Raw genomic sequence first — 19,942 nt, 5'->3', positions numbered from 1 at the left:
AGAGAGAAGTCAGATGGTGCATGTAGATGATGGACAATCTCTGTGTATCTAGAACAGGGGTTGGCAACCTTCAGCATGTGGCCCATCAGGGTAATCCACTGGTGGGCTGCGAGACATTTTTTACGTTGACCGCCTTCAGGCATGGCCCCCCGCAGCTCCCAGTGGATGCAGTTCGCCGTTCCCAGCCAATGGGAGCTCTGGGAAGTAGTAGCCAGCACGTCCCTGTGGCCACTGGAAGCTGGGGGGGCAAACTGTGGCCACTGGAAGCTAGGGGGAGCCAGGCCTATAGACGGTCACTGTAAACAAAATGTCTCATGGTCCACCAGCGGATTACCTTGATGGACTGCGTACCGAAGGTTGCCGACCCCTGACCTGGAAGAACGTACTCCTGAAAACCCTACTGTTAATAAAATATTCAGTTACCTCATTTCAAAATATTCGGAATGTCTTACAGGGTCTTGGGATTACCTTATGCGACCAGTAAGAGTAACTTCAGGAATCTTCTTGTTACTGATGTCTAAGATAAAGGTATATGCCCTCATTTCCAGAGTAGATTCATCATTGACTCTGAAGTTGGTACCAAAGTCGATATCAAATTTTGGAATTTGCACATCACTGGTCAAAATCTTCTTGTCTCTGTTGTATCTGAAGGTCAGTGTGGCCTCAGTTTGTCTTGCACCTGAAAAATGAAACATTAATGATGTCTTTTTAGGCTTTTATAGAAGGAAGGATGAAAAAAATGAGCATCTGAAAATAGCATTACCCCAAATATCTAAAGCAGACAGTGAAGAGAACAATTTGAGTACACAAGTTGAAATTTGCTCTCCTTGTTCTTTCAAATTTCTAAGGATTCCATCCAACCTACTGGAGTCTCTGTATTGTCTCTAATGACCTCTCTGCTTGCTCTCTCTCTTTATCTATCACTGATCTCCTTCAGTTTGTCTCTCCATACAATCTGATATTGGTGCAACTCTTTTTCTGTAACAGATTTTCAGTATTTCTGTGCATTATTGACTAACCATTTATTTTCATATTTCACCTAACAATGTATCTTTTCTCTTGCTTATAGGGTAATTTCCCTTCTTTATTGCTTTCATGTATCAATGTAATTTTATTATTTAACACAGTAAAACATTTTGAGATGCAAAATATAGTTATGGTCCTTCAAACACCTGTGCACTGGAACTATTCATGTACATAAAACTGAGGACATGCATTTGCAGGTTTGGGTACAAAAATTGTTTTGTATTGTATGTTGTAAATAGCAATGCTAATTTTGTTAATCTGATTTTTCTTAATGGCAATGTCATAATTCAAAGATGAGCTAAATCTGATTGTTCTTTAGATTCTTACCTTTTGCCTCAGTGGTAAATTTCAAAGTGTCTACCAGGTCATTTCCCTCTCTCTGTAGCCCATAGTTAGCATTTGCAGAGTATTCCTGTACTTGTCCTGTAGGTTGTATTTCAATTTCAATCCTAGAGAATTCATAATGGGAAAAAGGTAATCTATATTAGTAACTAACAAATCCAATTAGTATAGCAAAAGGTAAAAATCACCTCAATTCCCATCCATCTTGTTTCTGAGTTGATCCTGCCTGTCTTTTATTAAAGTACATGAAAAAAAAAGCAATATGTACTGCAGCCATAAGGGGGACGGTTGACTTTTGTGGGATAGACAAAAAATAGATACAGTGAAGGATGACATGACTGACCTGGTTTCTCCAGTCAGTGGGTAGTATGGTGCTGCATCTGTGTAGCTGGCATTAGAGTAAGCTACTTTAGTACAGTAATGTAGACCAACAAAGAAAGGTTTGCAAGATGTCCACGACTCTCTGTTCTCAATCAGAGGTGGAATCACTTCAGTTTTGGTTGGAGAAACCAAATGTAATGTATTACTGGAAAAGAAAAATAAGCCTAGTTATTCTCAAGACATGTATCTAAATATTACTGTTATTTGATAAATCCTATTTATTTATGAGATTAGTTTTCAAGTGAAAACCTTCTGAAAAAATATACCTATTACAAGCTTAAGAAAGCCCTGGCTGGGATGATTTAGTTGGTGTTGGTACTGCTTTGAGCAGGGTGTTGCCCTAGATGACCTCCTGAGGTCCCTTCCAACCCTGATATTCTATGATTCTGTGAATACAGGGCTTTGGAAATAGCAAATAGTGAGAACATGATAAAATTATTTATTAATAATTATTATATAATAAATAACCTGCATGCATACAGATCCTTTCATCTTAGAATCTCAAAGTGGTTATGATAATTAATTAAACCCCCCATCACATAGATATGTATTGCTATTACCAGCATTTTATAAAAGGGGAAATTGAGGCATAAACAGGTTATGTGTCTTGGCAAATACTATGAAAATGAGTAACAAATTCAGGAATCTTTCAAGCCTTACTCCCAGTCCTTAGTCTGCTCTGACTACTACGTTACACCGAGAAGGAAGTTATCGTAGCTTTACAGTAGCGGTCATTTTCCAGAATAGCAAAAAAGAAACAAACAAATAAAGAAAGAAATCCAAAACAAAAACAAAAAAAGCCTATCACCATCAAAATAAAATCCAGTACAATATTTATCATTCAGAAGCAAAAAAGCAAGAAGGAAAGGAGGATGCAATCTTGAAAGAGCCAATATTCTTATCCAGATCCAAATACCTGAAGCTGAAGAGCTTGGTAGGGTCCTTTGGAGCAGGAATGCTGAGTTTTAATTGTCCGGCTCTCAAACCAACCCGGGCTTCAATTCCAGACTCATGGTATATGTTGGAGATCATCTGCACGCCACTTCTAGCAAATGCTGGGATGTTTACTCCCACATGAGTTATAAACTCAATTGCCATCGAGGGTTTAAGGACCAGGTCTGCTTGCATCTATGGGGCAAAGAGAAAATGATATATTTCATTCCCCAAAGAACATCGTTTAGTTCTGATAATATCAATATAAGAGTAATGTTCTCATTCTTATTGATGGACTAGATCTAGATATTGGTACATTAATTTATCAAATTATGTTGTTATTCAGTAAAGTTTGGTCCCTAAGGGTATGTCTATACTACTCACCGGATCGGCGAGCAGTGATCGATCCAGCAGGGGTCGATTTATCGCATCTAGATCGACCCCCGAGCACTCTCCCATTGATTCCTATACTCCACCACCGCGAGAGGTACAGGCAGAGTCGACAGGGGAGTGTCAGCAGTCAACTCACCGCAGTGAAGACACCACGGTGAGTAGGTCTAAGTACGTTGACTTCAGCTATGTTATTCACAAAGCTGAAGTTGCATAACTCAGATCGATCTGCCCCCCCTACCCCAGTGTAGACCAGGCCTAAGACACACTATAGAATCTGAAGGAAAAGGGAAGTGATATTTGTGGGGAAGCAAATATGGGGGGAGATAACTCAGGGACAGTGAACTTGCTTTTTGTTGAAGCTGTTCCCACTGCAGAGAGACTTTGAATAAAAAATGGCTGTTTGGAGAGCCTCACACAATTTAAATCCAGTCAGAAGAGACTTTTCTACAGTGGGAGGATTATACTAAGCTCCAGTGAGTAAAAGGTTTGACAAATAGGAATGGGTCCAAAGATCTATCTAAACTTTCCCAATGTATAAGACCACTCAGGCTCAAGGTTTTAATTTGGCTGATAACCAAAATAGGGGCCAGATGCAAAATCTGGATGCAGATTCAAAAATTTACAACCCCAAATTTCAGAGATGTTTGGATTGGAGATTTTGTTTCAAACCTATTTCTGGTGACTCAGGATTTCAGAGAAGTTAGCCTGTTAACTTGGGTTAATTTGGATGAATAATCTTAGATAGATATATAAAACCCAGGTATATTTTAATATTTGTTTTGTTCAATTTATTATTTTAATATTGCCCTCACCCAATGACAACCTGGAAGCTTTGTAATTAATAATTTAATCTTTGTTTCTGGAATATTCTTTATTGTCTTTGACAATCTGCTGATATCTCTGGTTTTTGCCCAAAGGAGATGGCACACTTGTTAGGGGAATGTAATATCGTGACAGGAATTAAGACTCACATTCTTTGGTTGAATCTTCACCCCAGCCTTGGCTCCAGGAGTTGCAATTCCAGACAAAGCAACTTGGAGCTGCAATCCTGCTCCAGTTGGGAGCTCAAATTCATTGTCCATAAAGATGTAGTGAACAAATAAGTCACCCTCTGTACCTTTTGAGATGGCCTGCACAATCTGTGAATCAAATAAGGAAACATTGAATAATGAAGTACTTTAATATAGGCTTTGTGACATTAAAATGAATCCTAGGATGAGGTATAAAGGACCTTTTAAAAATATCCTTTAATCATAATCACGTAATCTAAGACTATAATTCTTATACAGTACAGAGACCAAGACTGCACAAAAATATTACTTTATGAGGCACAAATAAAAACATTCACAAAGAACATTTATCAAAATCTGGCTTTTAAGAAAAATTAATACAATAATTTCTTCACCTAAATCTGAGGAAACAATAATGACCACCTGCTTATATGGTGATAGGCGTAATATAATTACTTAGGTGGATCAGATTAGGTAGAAGGGTGAAATCCTAGCATCACTGAAGTCAACGGTAAAACTCCGACTGACTTCAGTGGGGTCAGGATTTCACCCAATATCCCTAAAGTGCAATACATTTTCTTTCCTTTTTAATATTATAAAATATTAAAAAAATTTCCTCTATACTCTACCTCCATAATTAACAAATTAGCAAAATAGCCATAGACAAGCATTAAGATTTTAGTGATTACTCCCATGTTGGTCTCAATCCTGCAATGGGATCCTTTGGAGTCAGTAGGTGCATATTTGTGTCTCAGCAGACTCCCACTGGCTTCTCTGGGACTCTGCATGGATCTCATTGTTGGATTGGATCCCCGGCATGTGAAATCAAATGGAATAAAGATACAGAGATAATCATGATATTGAAGGCATTGTTGTGAATCTCACATTCTTCTGTTGTCGAGATGCACAATTAGATGGATTTGTTCCAATGGGAGTTAGGCACCTAAATAACTTTGGGGATAGGGCCTTTGTCTTTTTTTGGCTAAATTTTGACACTACATTTTAAATAATTTTCTTTTTAAGTGACTAGTACTCCATTCAAATATCTGCTTTATTTGGAAGATAAATATAAAAATATCTGATAGAAAAACCTAATGTGAAATATTTTCATTCTGCACTTGAGAAACATACCTTTTCTGGAATAGCCTGCAGAGTTTTAATGCTCTTTAAAATCACATTTCCCATAAGCTTGAAATCGTTGAGTTTCATGTACCCAAGTTCTTCTCCCAGGATTCGGAGGTAGGCCCTAGCTTCAGGAACTTCTTTGTTTCCCATTTCTTTTATCAGTTTTTCAAAGTTCAGCATTATTCCTTTCATCACATCCTGAGAATTCAACAAAAAAGTACCTCAAAATGAAATCCCCTTGTAACAAGCCTGAGAATTTGATACACCTAGTACAATTACATAATGGCTTCCAGCTGATCTGCACACATAGCCTGATTGTAGACAGAACTCAGGAACTTTGGTTCTTAAAACAAAGGATTCTATGAAATGCAATAAAGGAAAATCACCTTTAGTTAGGTGTAACTAGGGATTTTTAACTTCTGTAAGTTAACTACGAGAGGGCAATGGTCCAGATATACAATACATTACACATACCGGAAAGTACTCCACACAGATTTATGTGTGTGCTAAATATTAATAAAACACTGTCCAAAGAACAGTCTGAAAGTATACCTGATCCTGTCTGTCATTCTTGGAGTAACCAAAATAGTCAAAGAGCACCTTGGAGACATGCTCTGGAACTCTGCCGTCAATCCAGTACAAAGCCTTACTGGCACTGTCGGGAAAGAACCCTTTCTGCCCAAACAATGCTTCTAGCGTTGGCTCAAAACTCTTCCCATCCATGCCAATCTGAAACACAACAAAACAATATAATGACTGAGACAGATTCCCTGCTTCTAGGGAGTTTTACAGCAAAGAGACTCTCTGGTGAACAAATGGTACATTTTCAAATGTACACTGCAATTACAGAAAGCTATAGAGAAGATGCATGCATGCAGCTGGGGGGCAAAGCATTTGATCTCTCTTTGGATGAAATTCACCCCCACGCACAGCATCAGCACAAGACCTATGAATTGCTTACATCCCTCCAAAACCGTAATATGAGTGCTCAAGTGTGACATTAGTGTGACAATGCACTTCAAATGGGGCTGTTGCATAGGGGTGAATTTTACGCTTAATGAGATCTTGAATGACTCAACCTAAGCCTGAAATGCTCCCAGACATGATGGTAATGGGTGCCAAGAAAGGGCCAGTCCGATCCAAAGCCCACTGAAGTCAATGGTAGGGCTCCTTTTGACGTCAATGGGGTTTAGATCAGGATCTTAGTGCTTGTAAAAATAAAATATTTAGTCACTGCAAGTCAGTATAAGCAAACAGAAAGAAAATATGTAAAAACTGAGTAACAGTGTAAGGATTTGACATCTGTTGTACCTCAAAGATATCCACTGGGCTAAGTCCATACAACTGCAGAGTAGTTTTTAGCATGGTTTCTTTAGGAATGTAGGTGTTTGGATCAAAGATCAGATTTCCTTCTACTTTGGCTGAGACAGGATCATGCCCGGGCAGGGAAATACGTTTGGAAATCTGATAATTTTGTGAAAACTTTCTGAAGTCATTGGCTGCTGGAATCTGAGATCCTTTAAGAGCTTCTTGTACTTTGTTTTTAAGACTAAGAAAAAAGGAAATTAATTGGAATACAATTAGTAAACATTCCAGAAATCAGTTAGTCTTCAAACAATAATGATTTCTTCTGCCACCTGTCTTGATTGTACTTAGTGAATGCTCTGTACTTGTTCATGTAGTAAAAGCAAGGGTAAGAGCCAGGACCTCAGTTGGTGTAAGCTGGCATATCTGTATTGAAGCCACTGATTTACAGCAGCTGATTATCTGGCCCTCTGACTTAAAATTGTTTTAATAAGGCTATTTCAGTTCATGATTAGTCTTTGGAAAAAAGCACAGAATAGGATCATCTGAATTCCGATTAGGGTTATAACTTTGTTCCTATGTCAACAACGTACAATTTAATTGTACTTACTCATCGATGCCTACTTCCTCAGAGTCCAAGATGTTGGCAATGTGGGTAGCGACAAAGCTTTTCACTTGTTCACTTTTGTCCCTTAGGAGCGCTCTAATGATCTTGTTGAGATCAGATGCGGAAGGGCCTTTCATCAGCATGAGATAGGCTGCCAGACGTTTGTCAACTGGAGCATCGGCATTTTGGAAGGCTTTAAGAAGCACAGCACGGTCCTGTACCAACAATGAAAGGTACATTAGTGCACTGATAATCTGGCTAGCAGATGATATTGCCAAGTCTCTGATTGAAACATGTTGGGTCAAATTATTTCCTTAAATCACACCCATGTAACCTTGTTGCAACTTTACTGGCGTTATAGAGCAGGGAAACCCCTTATTTCTAGGACTGGTAAAAAAAATCATTAAAACTTTGTTTTGATGGAAATTTTCATGAACAAAATCTGCTTTTGTCAAAACTGAAATTCATTTTGGTTTCTGTCAACTGAAAATGAAAACTGTTGCTTGTTGTTTGTTGAAAACCCAAACATTTTTAGTTTTTATTTTATCAACAAAAGGCCAAAAACTTCTGAAGAAAACTTTAGATGAAAAATGAAAAGGTTTTTGCTTGACATTTTTCTTAGGGAAAAATAAATTATTTTCCAACCAGCTCTACTTATTTCATATATATTGCATAGTAATTCTGATTACTTCACCTTCACAGTACACAAGAAAAACAATCTCTGAAATGTTTGGGGTGATGTACAACATCTTAACAACTATTTAAAACATGAAAAAAGGTCCTGTCTTGTAGGCTGTAAGCTCTTTGGAGCTAGAACGGGCTTTTTCTTCATTTCTGTAAAGTGTTTAGCACGATGCATCCCCAGTGTGATTGAAACAAATCTTCTGATGCTGCTGTAGTGCAAATACAAATAATGCCTAACTCTTATACTGTGCTTTTCATCCATAGATCTCAAAGCACTTTACCAAGGAGGTCAGTACCGTTATCCCCATTGTACAGATGGAGAAAATGAGGCACAGAGAGGCTGACTTGCCCAAGGTCACTCAGAAGGCCAGTGGTAGAACCAGGAACAGAACCCAGGTGGTTGTCTAGTGAATTACCCACTAGGCAACACTACCACAACAAATAACCACCCAGTAAAAGCAATGAGCCTGATTCTTCTCCTCTCACTATAATTAAACCTGGGTAAGTCAGAGGTAACTCTCTTGAAGTCATTGGGCCACATCATCATTGTAATTACTTCATTGAAGACCCCATCCAATAGCAATGGACAGATCCAATTCTCGTCTCACGTAATTAAACCTGTGTAAAACAGGTGCAACACAATGGAGCTATGCCGATTTACACAAACTAAAGATCTGGCCCATTGGTTATATCAGCAGAAAGCTGCTGTAAGAGGAGTATCAGACCCAGTAAAATCAAGGAAGGGGTTCGAAAGAAAGGCAGGCGAATAGATAATGGGGGAACAGCATAAAATATTCATGGATGGAGAAAACCTGCTTTGTTTAATCATTAACTTGAAGCATACAACTGAGATGAGCTAGAACTGTACAAATTCTTAAAGATTGATTTACCTCATCAGTGATAGTCATTCTTCTCAGTGCCTGGATGGCTGCTTTCTGAACAGAAAGTGACGCAACTTCACTTTTGATACATGTCTTCAGAGCAGATTTCAGGTTCGGATTAGCAACCTCCATTGCCTTGCCCATGTTTCCAATAGCCTGTGGATTATGAAAACAAGGCAATAAATATATTTCCCCAGTCAATAAGAATGCTATACTGCACGCTGTGATTTTAAAATAATAGCTTATATAAAGAGAGAGGGAAATTAAAATACCCTAAGTGTGAGGTAGGTTAACTCGTCATTCCCAGAGCACTCATTGCCAATCATTGACTCCATAAAGTTTGCAACATCCGTTATTTCCTGTGTCACAGTTTTCTTGTCTTCATAGAATCTAAGGGAAGACAGAAATGAACCAAAAACCATTAGAAACACCTTACTTAGGTGTGTGTAGGGAATCCTTTTCTAAGTCAATTTGCACAAACATAGCAATCTGAATGATTAAATCTCCAAGTAATGACTTCTGTCAGAGTTTGTCCTAACATTTTCCCTGTACACGTATATGCACATATACTCACTTGGTAACAGCATGGCTTAGAGCATAAAAAGTAGCTCGACTTTGCTGGTACTGGGCCATGTTAAGAATTTCCCGTATTCTTTTGGTACATGGAAAAGGCAGGAGTCCAAGGCTGTATGTGACTGCATCCGTCACCAGAGGATCGACATTTCCAGTTCTTATTATCTGAAGTATAGAACCGAAGCAATCTGGAGTACCACACTGAATCAGACCCTGCACTGTGATGGAACTGAAAGGGAAAGAGATTATGGACATTAGCCCAATGTTCTTGAGTATATGTCCATGTTGCATATTAGAAAGAAACATCCAGCCAGTGTGTTACAACTATATTCAAATGAAGATAGATAATTTCTACAACTGAGAAATGTTTTTAGGTCTCTATGGAGTCATGAAATTCAAATCAGAACTTCATGAAATTGGAGTGTCTCAGAGTAAGAGTTTTCCAGTCAGGTCCACTGTAGAGACTAGTCCACAACCTGAAGTTCAAATCTAGATCCAAACTTCCACAAAGTCCAGAGGAGGGTTTGGAACTGGGGTTTTGGTTCAGGCGTATCCTTCTCCATCCCTGTCTGTATCATTGATATCTTTTATATCTATGTATTCTGTGTCTGTATCTAGATTTGTATGCGTTCTAGTGTGAGTGATATATACATATATCGCTGTGTGTCTCTAAATATATCACACAAATGGCCATTAAAATCAGTTAAAATCATATTATTTTTACAAATTATGCTAATATCATAACCAGCTATGGACAACAAAAGGTTTATTACATTACTGTTATTGTTATTATTCATTATTTTTATTATTGTAGCACTTAGGAGCCCAATTCATGGACCAAGAACCTATTGTGCTAGGCGCTGTACAAACACAGAACACCCAAGACATGTAGTCACATGTTTCTCTCTCTATCTCACCCTCCTCACATCCACAAACCAATCACAATCCTCAGTGATACAGTGTAATATAATGAGTTAAACAGGGGTGGGCAAACTTTTTGGCCCAAGGGCCACACTGGGGTTGCAAAAACTGTATGGACGGCCGGGTAGGAAAGGCTGTGCCTCCCCAAACAGCCTGGCCCCCACCCTGTATACGCCCCCTCCCACTTCCCACCTCCTGACTGCCCCCCTCAGAATCATAGAATCATAGAATATCAGGGTTGGAAGGGACCTCAGGAGGTCATCTAGTCTAACCCCCTGCTCAAAAGCAGGACCCATCCCCAATTAAATCATCCAGGCCAGGGCTTTGTCAAGCCTGACCTTAAAAACTTCTAAGGAAGGAGATTCCACCACCTCCCTAGGCAACGCATTCCAGTGTTTCACCACCCTCCTAGTGAAAAAGTTTTTCCTAATATCCAACCTAAACCTCCCCCACTGCAACTTGAGACCATTACTCCTTGTTCTGTCCTCTTCCACCACCAAGAATAGTCTAGAACCATCCTCTCTGGAATCACCTCTCAGGTAGTTGAAAGCAGCTATCAAATCCCCCCTCATTCTTCTCTTCCGCAGACTAAACAATCCCAGTTCCCTCAGCCTCTCCTCATAAGTCATGTGTTCCAGACCCCTAATCATTTTTGTTGCCCTTCGCTGGACTCTTTCCAATTTATCCACATCCTTCTTGTAGTGTGGGGCCCAAAACTGTACACAGTACTCCAGATGAGGCCTCACCAATGTCGAATAGAGGGGAACGATCACGTCCCTCCATCTGCTCGCTATGCCCCTACTTATACATCCCAAAATGCCATTGGCCTTCTTGGCAACAAGGGCACACTGCTGACTCATATCCAGCTTCTCGTCCATTGTCACCCCTAGGTCCTTTTCCGCAGAACTGCTGCCTAGCCATTTGGTCCCTAGTCTGTAGCGGTGCATTGGGTTCTTCCGTCCTAAGTGCAGGACCCTGCACTTATCCTTATTGAACCTCATCAGATTTCTTTTGGCCCAATCCTCCAATTTGTCTAGGTCCCTCTGTATCCTATTCCTGCCCTCCAGCATATCTACCACTCCTCCCAGTTTAGTATCATCCGCAAATTTGCTGAGAGTGCAATCCACACCATCCTCCAGATCATTTATGAAGATATTGAACAAAACCGGCCCCAGGACCGACCCCTGGGGCACTCCACTTGACACCGGCTGCCAACTAGACATGGAGCCATTGATCACTACCTGTTGAGCCTGACAATCTAGCCAACTTTCTACCCACCTTATAGTGCATTCATGCAGCCCATACTTCTTTAACTTGCTGACAAGAATACTGTGGGAGACCGTGTCAAAAGCTTTGCTAAAGTCAAGAAACAATACATCCACTGCTTTCCCTTCATCCACAGAACCAGTAATCTCATCATAGAAGGCGATTAGATTAGTCAGGCATGACCTTCCCTTGGTGAATCCATGCTGACTGTTCCTGACATGGATTCACTTCCCTTGGTGAATCCATGCTGACTGTTCCTGACATGGATTCACTTCCCTTGGTGAATCCATGCTGACATGCCTTTTTCCAGTCATCCGGGACTTCCCCCGTTCGCCACGAGTTTTCAAAGATAATGGCCAATGGCTCTGCAATCACAGCCGCCAGTTCCTTTAGCACTCTCGGATGCAACTCGTCCGGCCCCATGGACTTGTGCACGTCCAGCTTTTCTAAATAGTCCCTAACCACCTCTTTCTCCACAGAGGGCTGGCCATCTATTCCCCATGTTGTGATGCCCAGCGCAGCAGTCTGGGAGCTGACCTTGTTCGTGAAGACAGAGGCAAAAAAAGCATTGAGTACATTAGCTTTTTCCACATCCTCTGTCACTAGGTTGCCTCCCTCATTCATTAAGGGGCCCACACTTTCCTTGGCTTTCTTCTTGTTGCCAACATACCTGAAGAAACCCTTCTTGTTACTCTTAACATCTCTCGCTAGCTGCAGCTCCAGGTGCGATTTGGCCCTCCTAATTTCATTCCTACATGCCCGAGCAATATTTTTATACTCTTCCCCGGTCATATGTCCAACCTTCCACTTCTTGTAAGCTTCTTTTTTATGCTTAAGATCCGCTAGGATTTCACCGTTAAGCCAAGCTGGTCGCCTGCCATATTTACTATTCTTTCGACACATCGGGATGGTTTGTCCCTGTAACCTCAACAGGGATTCCTTGAAATACAGCCAGCTCTCCTGGACTCCTTTCCCGTTCATGTTAGAACCTCCAACCCATCCAATCCCCCCTGCCCCTTGTCCCCTAACCGCCCCCTCCCAGGATCTCCCGCCCTTAACCGCCCCCTGGGATCCTACCCCCATCCAACCCCCCTGCTCCCAGTCCCCCAACCCCTATGCACACCCTTGCCCCCTGACAGGCCCCCTGGGACCCCACGCATATCCTACCTCCCCCCGCTCCCCATCCCCTGACTCCTATCCACACACCCGCCCCCTGACAGGCCCCCCGGGACCCCATGCTTATCCAAGCCCCCATGTTCCCTGTCCCCTGACCGCCCCCCGCCCACTGCCCCATCCAACCGCCCCCTGCTCCCTGTCCCCTGACTGCCTTGGGACTCCCCGCCCTTTATCCACCCCCCAAGACCTGTCACCATGCTGCTCAGAGCAGCATGTCTGGCAACTGCGCCCCCTGGCTGGAGCTAGACACGCTGCCACACTGCCCTGCTGGAGCACGCAGCCCCGCCACACCAAGTGCTGCCCGTGTGGTAGCGTGGCTGTGGGGGAGGACAGACAGCAGGGGAAGGGCCAGGGCCTAGCCTCCCCGGCCAGGAGCTCAAGGGCAGGGCAGGAGGGTCCCATGGGCTGGATGTGGCCCGCGGGCCATAGTTTGCCCACCTCTGAGTTAAACGAAGGCTGCGTTTTCCTGTGTATGTGTAAATGGAATAAAATGCAGCCAGGAGGGAAATGGTGGAGCAGTAGATTTGTGGCCCAGTCCTGGACCTCCAAAAATGTGCTCTCCGCAACTGGAGATTTGGTAGTGGTAGCAGCTCATGCCAGGGCTTGTAATCAGTGTATTTTAACACATCTATTCCCTGAATAGCTTAAAAGTCTAATCTAATTTACCTATTCATGGGACTGTGGGGGGAGGGGAGGAGTCACAGGGGGACTGCTGATGTCTTTGATAAAGGCTTATTATGCAGTTATGCAGCATTTATTACACGACCATTTGAGGGACAATTGGTACAAGTTCTGGATTTGATCCCATATAATACCGAGCAGTATGGTTTACACTTAGGAGTCTACTCCCCCCGAAATATACTAGGATTTATATATATCAAAATAACAGTTAATGAGAAAATGAAAAATATTACTACCTTGTGGAAGGCAAGAATAAACCTGTTGAAGAAAATTATTACCCCACTGGACTTGTTTGTTTGTGGGATAACATTTAAATAGCATTCTGTGTCTCTCCCTCAAACACACACACTCTTAGCAGTCTTTCCCAGTCGCCAACTATTACAGCATTTTAAGATATTACTTTAGGCTATGATTAAAACTGTTTACAGGAGAACATCACCTCTGGAATTAAATTTGCGTTCACATTACCAGGCATTGTGTTTACACAATGCGAGAGCTACACTTTTTATACATTACCTTGAGGTCTCCATCATCTTCAGTACAAGAGACCCTAGCGTGTCATTGTGCAAGCCTCTAAGTCCAGTTACAAATTTGTAAAAAAGACTTGCTCTCTGCTGGTTCTGCTGGGAGGCTGACAACTTCTGCAGTTCCTGGAGGACCTTCAGCACAGTGTCCCCATGCCGGAAGGATTTGGTATCTGCACTTTCCAAGGAAAGACTTTTCTTTTCCAGTTTATCTAACAAACAGGAAAAGCATTATTTCTTTCTGTAAGCACTGTGATCTCAAACCCCACACTGGGCAACCAGGGATTATGGAGCTGCTCTGGGCTCAGCTAGCCCCACCCTGCCACACTTGCAAGACATGAACAGACTGGAGGAGGAGTTGAAAGGGAGCAGAACAGTTCACTGGTGGAAGACCAGGGAAGAGAGTGGACCTGCAATTTGCAGCTCCTGAGGAAAGGGCTGAGGGAAGGTAGGACCTCTCCCAACAACAACTTCCTGAGGGAAGGGAAGACTGTTAGAGGGCTTTCCCTTCACCCTCTCCCCTGATTCTTGTCACACATACAGAAAGCAGAAGATCAGAAGTCTGAAGTGCAGGCAATTCGATGTTTATTGGGGTTAGTGCCAAGCAATCATATTCATAGCTCTACACGCTGGCAGAGTCTGTTTCTCAGTGTTCTGTTCCCAGCTCTGACACCACAGAGCCTTTACTCCATGTCCCCCTTCCCAGCTCTGATTCCACAGAGCCTTGCCTGTGTCCCCATTCCCCTATTACCCATCCCCACCTCCTCCTCCTTAGCAGGCCCAAATATACCTGGAGTGCACACCCCTAGTCACACCCCTTACAACTTATGGTCCTGTTTTGTTTTCGAGGGTCGTGAGCTGGGGTCTTCATTCCATCCCTTTTGTACCCCACGGAAGGGGTAAGGAGTGAGTTTGTGCTCTGGCCAAGGCCAGGCCTTTCTTCGGATTTTAGTGTTTCTTATACCTCCCTCTACAACCCCCATTGCCCCTCCTAACTGGTTGCTTGACCTTGCTTTGAGATAAGGAGTTGAGGCAGTCTTCAAGTGTGCGCTCATCTATTACATCCCCACCATGCCCAGTAACACTTTAGCTGTATCCCTTATCTTTTCTCATTGTACTAAAAGCCCCATCTGGTTGTGGGAAATGCAACACAGTCTCTTTGTTCATTCTTCTTCACACATATTAGTATAAGATATGAGTTTCAAAACGTCAAACTCAAAATTCTATGTCAGGCTGACAAACAAGCCTAGATACTAACAAGGACCTGCTTCAAATGCACCGTGAGGGAGAGGCATTTCCTTCTCATTCTCATATGAACTCAGTTTGTTTGTGTTAATTCCCCTTGTGCTATCTGTAGTCTACCCTGACAGGCGAGAGACTGGAGACTGACCTGGCCAGGGGGCCAAGTCACACGAAGAGGCAGCTGCTACCCTGAGAGAGATAGAGAGCACTGCTGTGCAAAGCACAGCCATGAGGAAGTGCCCAGTGCTGAGCTGACCCCCTTCACACCTTCTTCTCACAGACTTCAAATTTTGAACCATAGTGGGGTGGTAGGAAGTTGCCCAGGGAGGGCAGCCTTAAGGATTTCTTGGATGTCAGACCTTTGATAGCCCTCACAGGGCCCTGAGCTGGAGCCTGGTGGAGTGGGAGGGCCCAGGCTCCCCTACACTCCCCAACCACCACATATCTAAGGGCCTAAATCCTGACCATTAGGCAACACTGCCCACAAGAGCAAGACATCACAGAGACATTTTAGTTTCTGACTCCTTAAAGCATCCTTCCTGTTTAAATAACAGGATCTTTATGAAGTTTTATATAGGTACTGATGTAGCTGAATAGTGCATTTGTTTCCCCATATCTAGAATTATTTCACGTATAGGTGAGTACACACCATTGCTTTTTCCTGAAAGTGATATCCTGCTTTTTTTATCGTAGGTGGTTATGCATTTCTTAACAAAGCTAATCTAACTTGATCAGTGGACATGTTTTATGAGGAGCGCATGCTGAGATGGGAAGCCAGAAATGTGCCACGGTGAAACTGAAAAATGTTTCAGTACTGCAGACCTACCTTCATCAAAGTTTCTGCTGTTGATTTTGGGGGTTTCGACAAGTTTCAGAGTTTGCGTGACTTGTGTCATCATACCATACTGATTTCTAGTAAATAAAAGAAAAACACAGTCCTTTAGTTGTGGCTGAATTAGTTGTGCTGAATCCTGCCCGCCATTGCATGGGCAGTAAAACAGGGCAGAATTTGACCTATTATCATTCATTATGACTATTTACAAAGGAAGGGTAACGATATATAACATGCCACCTACTTGTACGAGGAAGGCAGAAACAGGTGTTTTTCTCTGCAGTCTACTTCAGCCACATGCCTTCTCCTTGAATCTACAGTGTATTGACAGGATTGACTGCTGCTAAGCAGGGTGGATAATGGGCTGTTCTGTAAAACATAGTTAGAGGAACATTTGGCATATTTTGTTGTAGTAAAACAAGCACATTTCTGATCGCTATGGTTACTGGGCTACAATATTAACAGTTACAGCACATTGGGAGTGGTGCTGCTGTTTGGTTCATAATTAAATCACATCCTTGTCTAAAGAAAAACTGTGCCAATATCTCAGTCCATATCCTGCAGTCTCTTCACAGCCACCACTCCTGCAGATATCTTGTCCTAAGTGTCAGTGAAGTTATTATGGTGTTTGCCTGAGAATGTACCGTAGGACTGAGCCCTTATAACCTACAGGAAAGGACATGGCCTTATCAGTGCTTAATTTCATAGAATCATAGAATATCAGGGTTGGAAGGGACCTCAGGAGGTCATCTAGTCCAACCCCCTGCTCAAAGCAGGACCAACACCAACTAAATCATCCCAGCCAGGGCTTTGTCAAGCCTGACCTTAAAAACTTCTAAGGAAGGAGATTCCACCACCTCCCTAGGTAACATATTCCAGTGTTTCACCACCCTCCTAGTGAAAAAGTTTTTCCTAATATCCAACCTAAATCTCCCCCACTGCAACTTGAGACCATTACTCCTTGTTCTGTCATCTGCTACCACTGAGAACAGTCTAGAGCCATCCTCTCTGGAACCCCCTTTCAGGTAGTTGAAAGCAGCTATCAAATCCTCCCTCATTCTTCTCTTTTGTAGACTAAACATCCCCAGTTCCCTCAGCCTCTCCTCATAAGTCATGTGTTCCAGTCCCCTAATCATTTTTGTTGCCCTCCGCTGGACGCTTTCCAATTTTTCCACATCCTTCTTGTAGTGTGGGGCCCAAAATGGACACAGTACTCCAGATGAGGCCTCACCAGTGTCGAATAGAGGGGAACGATCACGTCCCTCGATCTGCTGGCAATGCCCCTACTTATACATCCTAAAATGCCATTGGCCTTCTTGGCAACAAGGGCACACTGCTGACTCATATCCAGCTTCTCGTCCACTGTAACCCCTAGGTCCTTTTCTACAGAACTGCTGCCGAGCCATTTGGTCCCTAGTCTGTAGCGGTGCATTGGATTCTTCCGTCCTAAGTGCAAGACTCTGCACTTGTCCTTGTTGAACCTCATCAGGTTTCTTTTGGCCCAATCCTCCAATTTGTCTAGGTCCCTTTGTATCCTATCCCTACCCTCCAGCGTATCTACCTCTCCTCCCAGTTTAGTGTCATCTGCAAACTTGCTGAGGGTGCATTTGTCATGAAAGAAGTTGCCTGGGCTCAAGCAATTAGGTGTTAGGGCTCAAGTAATGTTTTTACATTCATTACTGATGCAGCAAACCCAGAGGTGCCAGAGCTATGAACTGTCAAGCCTAAAGGTGCCCACACTCAGCCCTGGCAAGCTCTGGCACAAATTAAGCACTGGCCCTTATCATTATGAAGTAACTTGCAATGGTTAGAATAATTTAGACACTTTAAAATAGTGGATGTACTTCACAGTCCTCCTATGGTTACAAATGGTTTAAAGATTTCCATCAAGAACAAACATTAAAAGTATAAGCACGGGAGCATTCGGTACCAGGAACAAATATTCCAGCGCGTGTGTGTGCACGTTTGCACTCAGCCTACTTGCATGCACAAATACCCTGATCTGCTTCTGAGGATGGGGCTTGTCAAAGGATTTATCTTGGTGCATGCAGAAACCTCAGCATGCACATCAAGCTACTTGCATGCATATGCTGGTTACATACAATGTACATATGCATGTTGGAAGATTTGGCCAATAAAGTTTAATGGGCTATCTAGAAAACCTTGGGCCTGATCTGACAAGGTGCCTCACACCTGACAGTACTAAGCCCATGGGAAAGTGTGATTACATATATATATATATATATTATATATATATATATATATATATATATAATCAGTTATTCCCAACTAGTGTCTTAAAAAACCAAACCAAACCAAACCAACCAACCAACCAACCAAACAAAAAACCCACATCACTTTGCAGTATTTGTGAGAACAATGTGAAAGAAGTTGAGATGATATTCATTTCCCAAAGTTCAGATTTTTCTATTGACTTCCACTAATGGCAGGAAGCAAAGGCAGAGGGTCAGATTCTGAAGAACTAAAATAATATAATGAAGCACTTTCTTAAATAACATTATGCCCTGCTATACCTACCAGTCCCTTTATGAGGGCAATTGGGCTGACATAGTCTCTGATGGGATTGAAGTTATCGCAGGTTTTCAAGTTTCTATTAATTGAAATAACTGATGCTGTGTTCCCTTTTCTATCCTTGACTTCAACTTCACTGTCGCACTTCCCATATATGGTATCCTGGAGAGCGGAGAAAATTAACATCATTGTTCATGTTACCAAATGAGTTCAAGTCTAGTCTGAAATCCCATTGTCTGAGTAAGAACTTCAGGACAGGGCCCACTTAGTGGGTTTTGCTGCATTTGTTAAAGAAGTAAATTAACTTTTGCTCAGCTTCCTACCATGGAGATTGTTTTTAGGTTGTCTTCTGTTTCCATTGGCACAATAAGTGCTGAGATGATCCCCCTCTTGATGTTAAGAATGTTCATTGGTTCATTCTTCTCTGAATACAGCTGGACCTTCTTCCCATCCTGAGTGCTAAATTTCAGTTCATATCTGCCCCCCAAAAAAATAGTAGGTGTGAGACAAAAATAAAAACAAGCTAGCCAAGAGCTTACCATCTTGATTATTGCCAAATGCTCCATGTACATCTAGATATAGAATTATTCACTTGTATTAATGTGGCTCCCCAAAGCCCCAATCAAGATTGGGCTCCATTGTGCCAAGGACTGTACAAATACACACATTCCAAATAATTTAAAACAGCATTTAAAATATTCCCTAATAAACCACTTTCTGCATCTCTCCCTTCCCTTTTTTTCATGAGAAATAGTGAGCTTGGGCTCTCTGCTTATTATTTTATATTGCTCCGTTCTTTCCCCCAATTCTGTATAGTCTGTATAGACTATCCCCAACCATGACTCTACCTGGTATTATTAGTTTCTCTTTGAATACTGAGTAGGAAACTACTGACCATTAATACCTCCTCAGTTCTGGTGTATACCGTACACTTAAAGAATAAGATGTTATAAACTTTGAGGACATTCAATGAAGAGGAACAAGAATGATTTGTGGTCTGGAAAACCTAATTTATAGTGACAGGATTAAGGAGCTGAGTCTATTGAGTTTATTGTAGAGAAGGCTAAGGGTAAACTTGATGGATCTGTAAGTACCTATACAGGGAGAAGATTTCTGATATTAGAGGGCTCTTTAATCTAGTGTACAGATGCATAACAAAATCCAATGGCTGGTAGCTAAATTTAGACAAATTCAGAGAGGAAATAAGATGTGATGTTTTCAAAGTAAGGGTAATTAACTATTGGAACAGATTACCATCACTGGAGGTCTTTAAATCAAGACTGGATATCTTTCTAACAAATATGCTTTAGCTCCTAAACCTCAAGTTATTTTGCTGGATGCAAGAATCCCTGGGTGCAATTCTATGGCCTGTGATGTGCAGAACAGGGTAATAGCATTAGGGACATCTTCAGGAAGGGCATTCCATGCATAAAGGGAGGCATTGAACAAGTGTGAAGGTTCATGTGGAGAAATGGACAAGCAAGCAATGGAAGCTGGTTTCACTGGTG

The 19,942-nt window shown here is 42.0% G+C and overlaps 1 protein-coding gene across 1 annotated transcript in view; it reads right to left on the bottom strand.

The window, feature by feature from the left end:
* Positions 1 to 19,942, bottom strand: part of APOB (apolipoprotein B) — a 50,613-nt gene that overhangs the window by 20,141 nt on the left and 10,530 nt on the right. Inside the window, exons 5-21 of the mRNA XM_073335899.2 lie at positions 18,758 to 18,911; positions 18,441 to 18,596; positions 16,147 to 16,271; positions 15,897 to 15,982; positions 13,821 to 14,040; positions 9,262 to 9,489; positions 8,960 to 9,077; positions 8,697 to 8,843; positions 7,126 to 7,337; positions 6,522 to 6,759; positions 5,763 to 5,939; positions 5,217 to 5,408; positions 4,047 to 4,214; positions 2,666 to 2,877; positions 1,712 to 1,894; positions 1,354 to 1,475; positions 469 to 679 (exon numbers count right to left, since the gene is read on the bottom strand). Coding sequence (XP_073192000.2) covers positions 469 to 679; positions 1,354 to 1,475; positions 1,712 to 1,894; positions 2,666 to 2,877; positions 4,047 to 4,214; positions 5,217 to 5,408; positions 5,763 to 5,939; positions 6,522 to 6,759; positions 7,126 to 7,337; positions 8,697 to 8,843; positions 8,960 to 9,077; positions 9,262 to 9,489; positions 13,821 to 14,040; positions 15,897 to 15,982; positions 16,147 to 16,271; positions 18,441 to 18,596; positions 18,758 to 18,911 — 2,949 coding nt within the window. The remainder of the gene's footprint in view (positions 1 to 468; positions 680 to 1,353; positions 1,476 to 1,711; positions 1,895 to 2,665; positions 2,878 to 4,046; positions 4,215 to 5,216; positions 5,409 to 5,762; positions 5,940 to 6,521; positions 6,760 to 7,125; positions 7,338 to 8,696; positions 8,844 to 8,959; positions 9,078 to 9,261; positions 9,490 to 13,820; positions 14,041 to 15,896; positions 15,983 to 16,146; positions 16,272 to 18,440; positions 18,597 to 18,757; positions 18,912 to 19,942) is intronic.

The sequence above is a fragment of the Lepidochelys kempii genome, chromosome 3 (assembly GCF_965140285.1).
Source record: "Lepidochelys kempii isolate rLepKem1 chromosome 3, rLepKem1.hap1, whole genome shotgun sequence".
In the NCBI taxonomy this organism is placed as follows: domain Eukaryota; kingdom Metazoa; phylum Chordata; order Testudines; family Cheloniidae; genus Lepidochelys; species Lepidochelys kempii.
The sequence above is the reverse complement of the archived record's forward strand: the minus strand, read 5'-3'. Positions and strand labels throughout refer to the sequence as shown.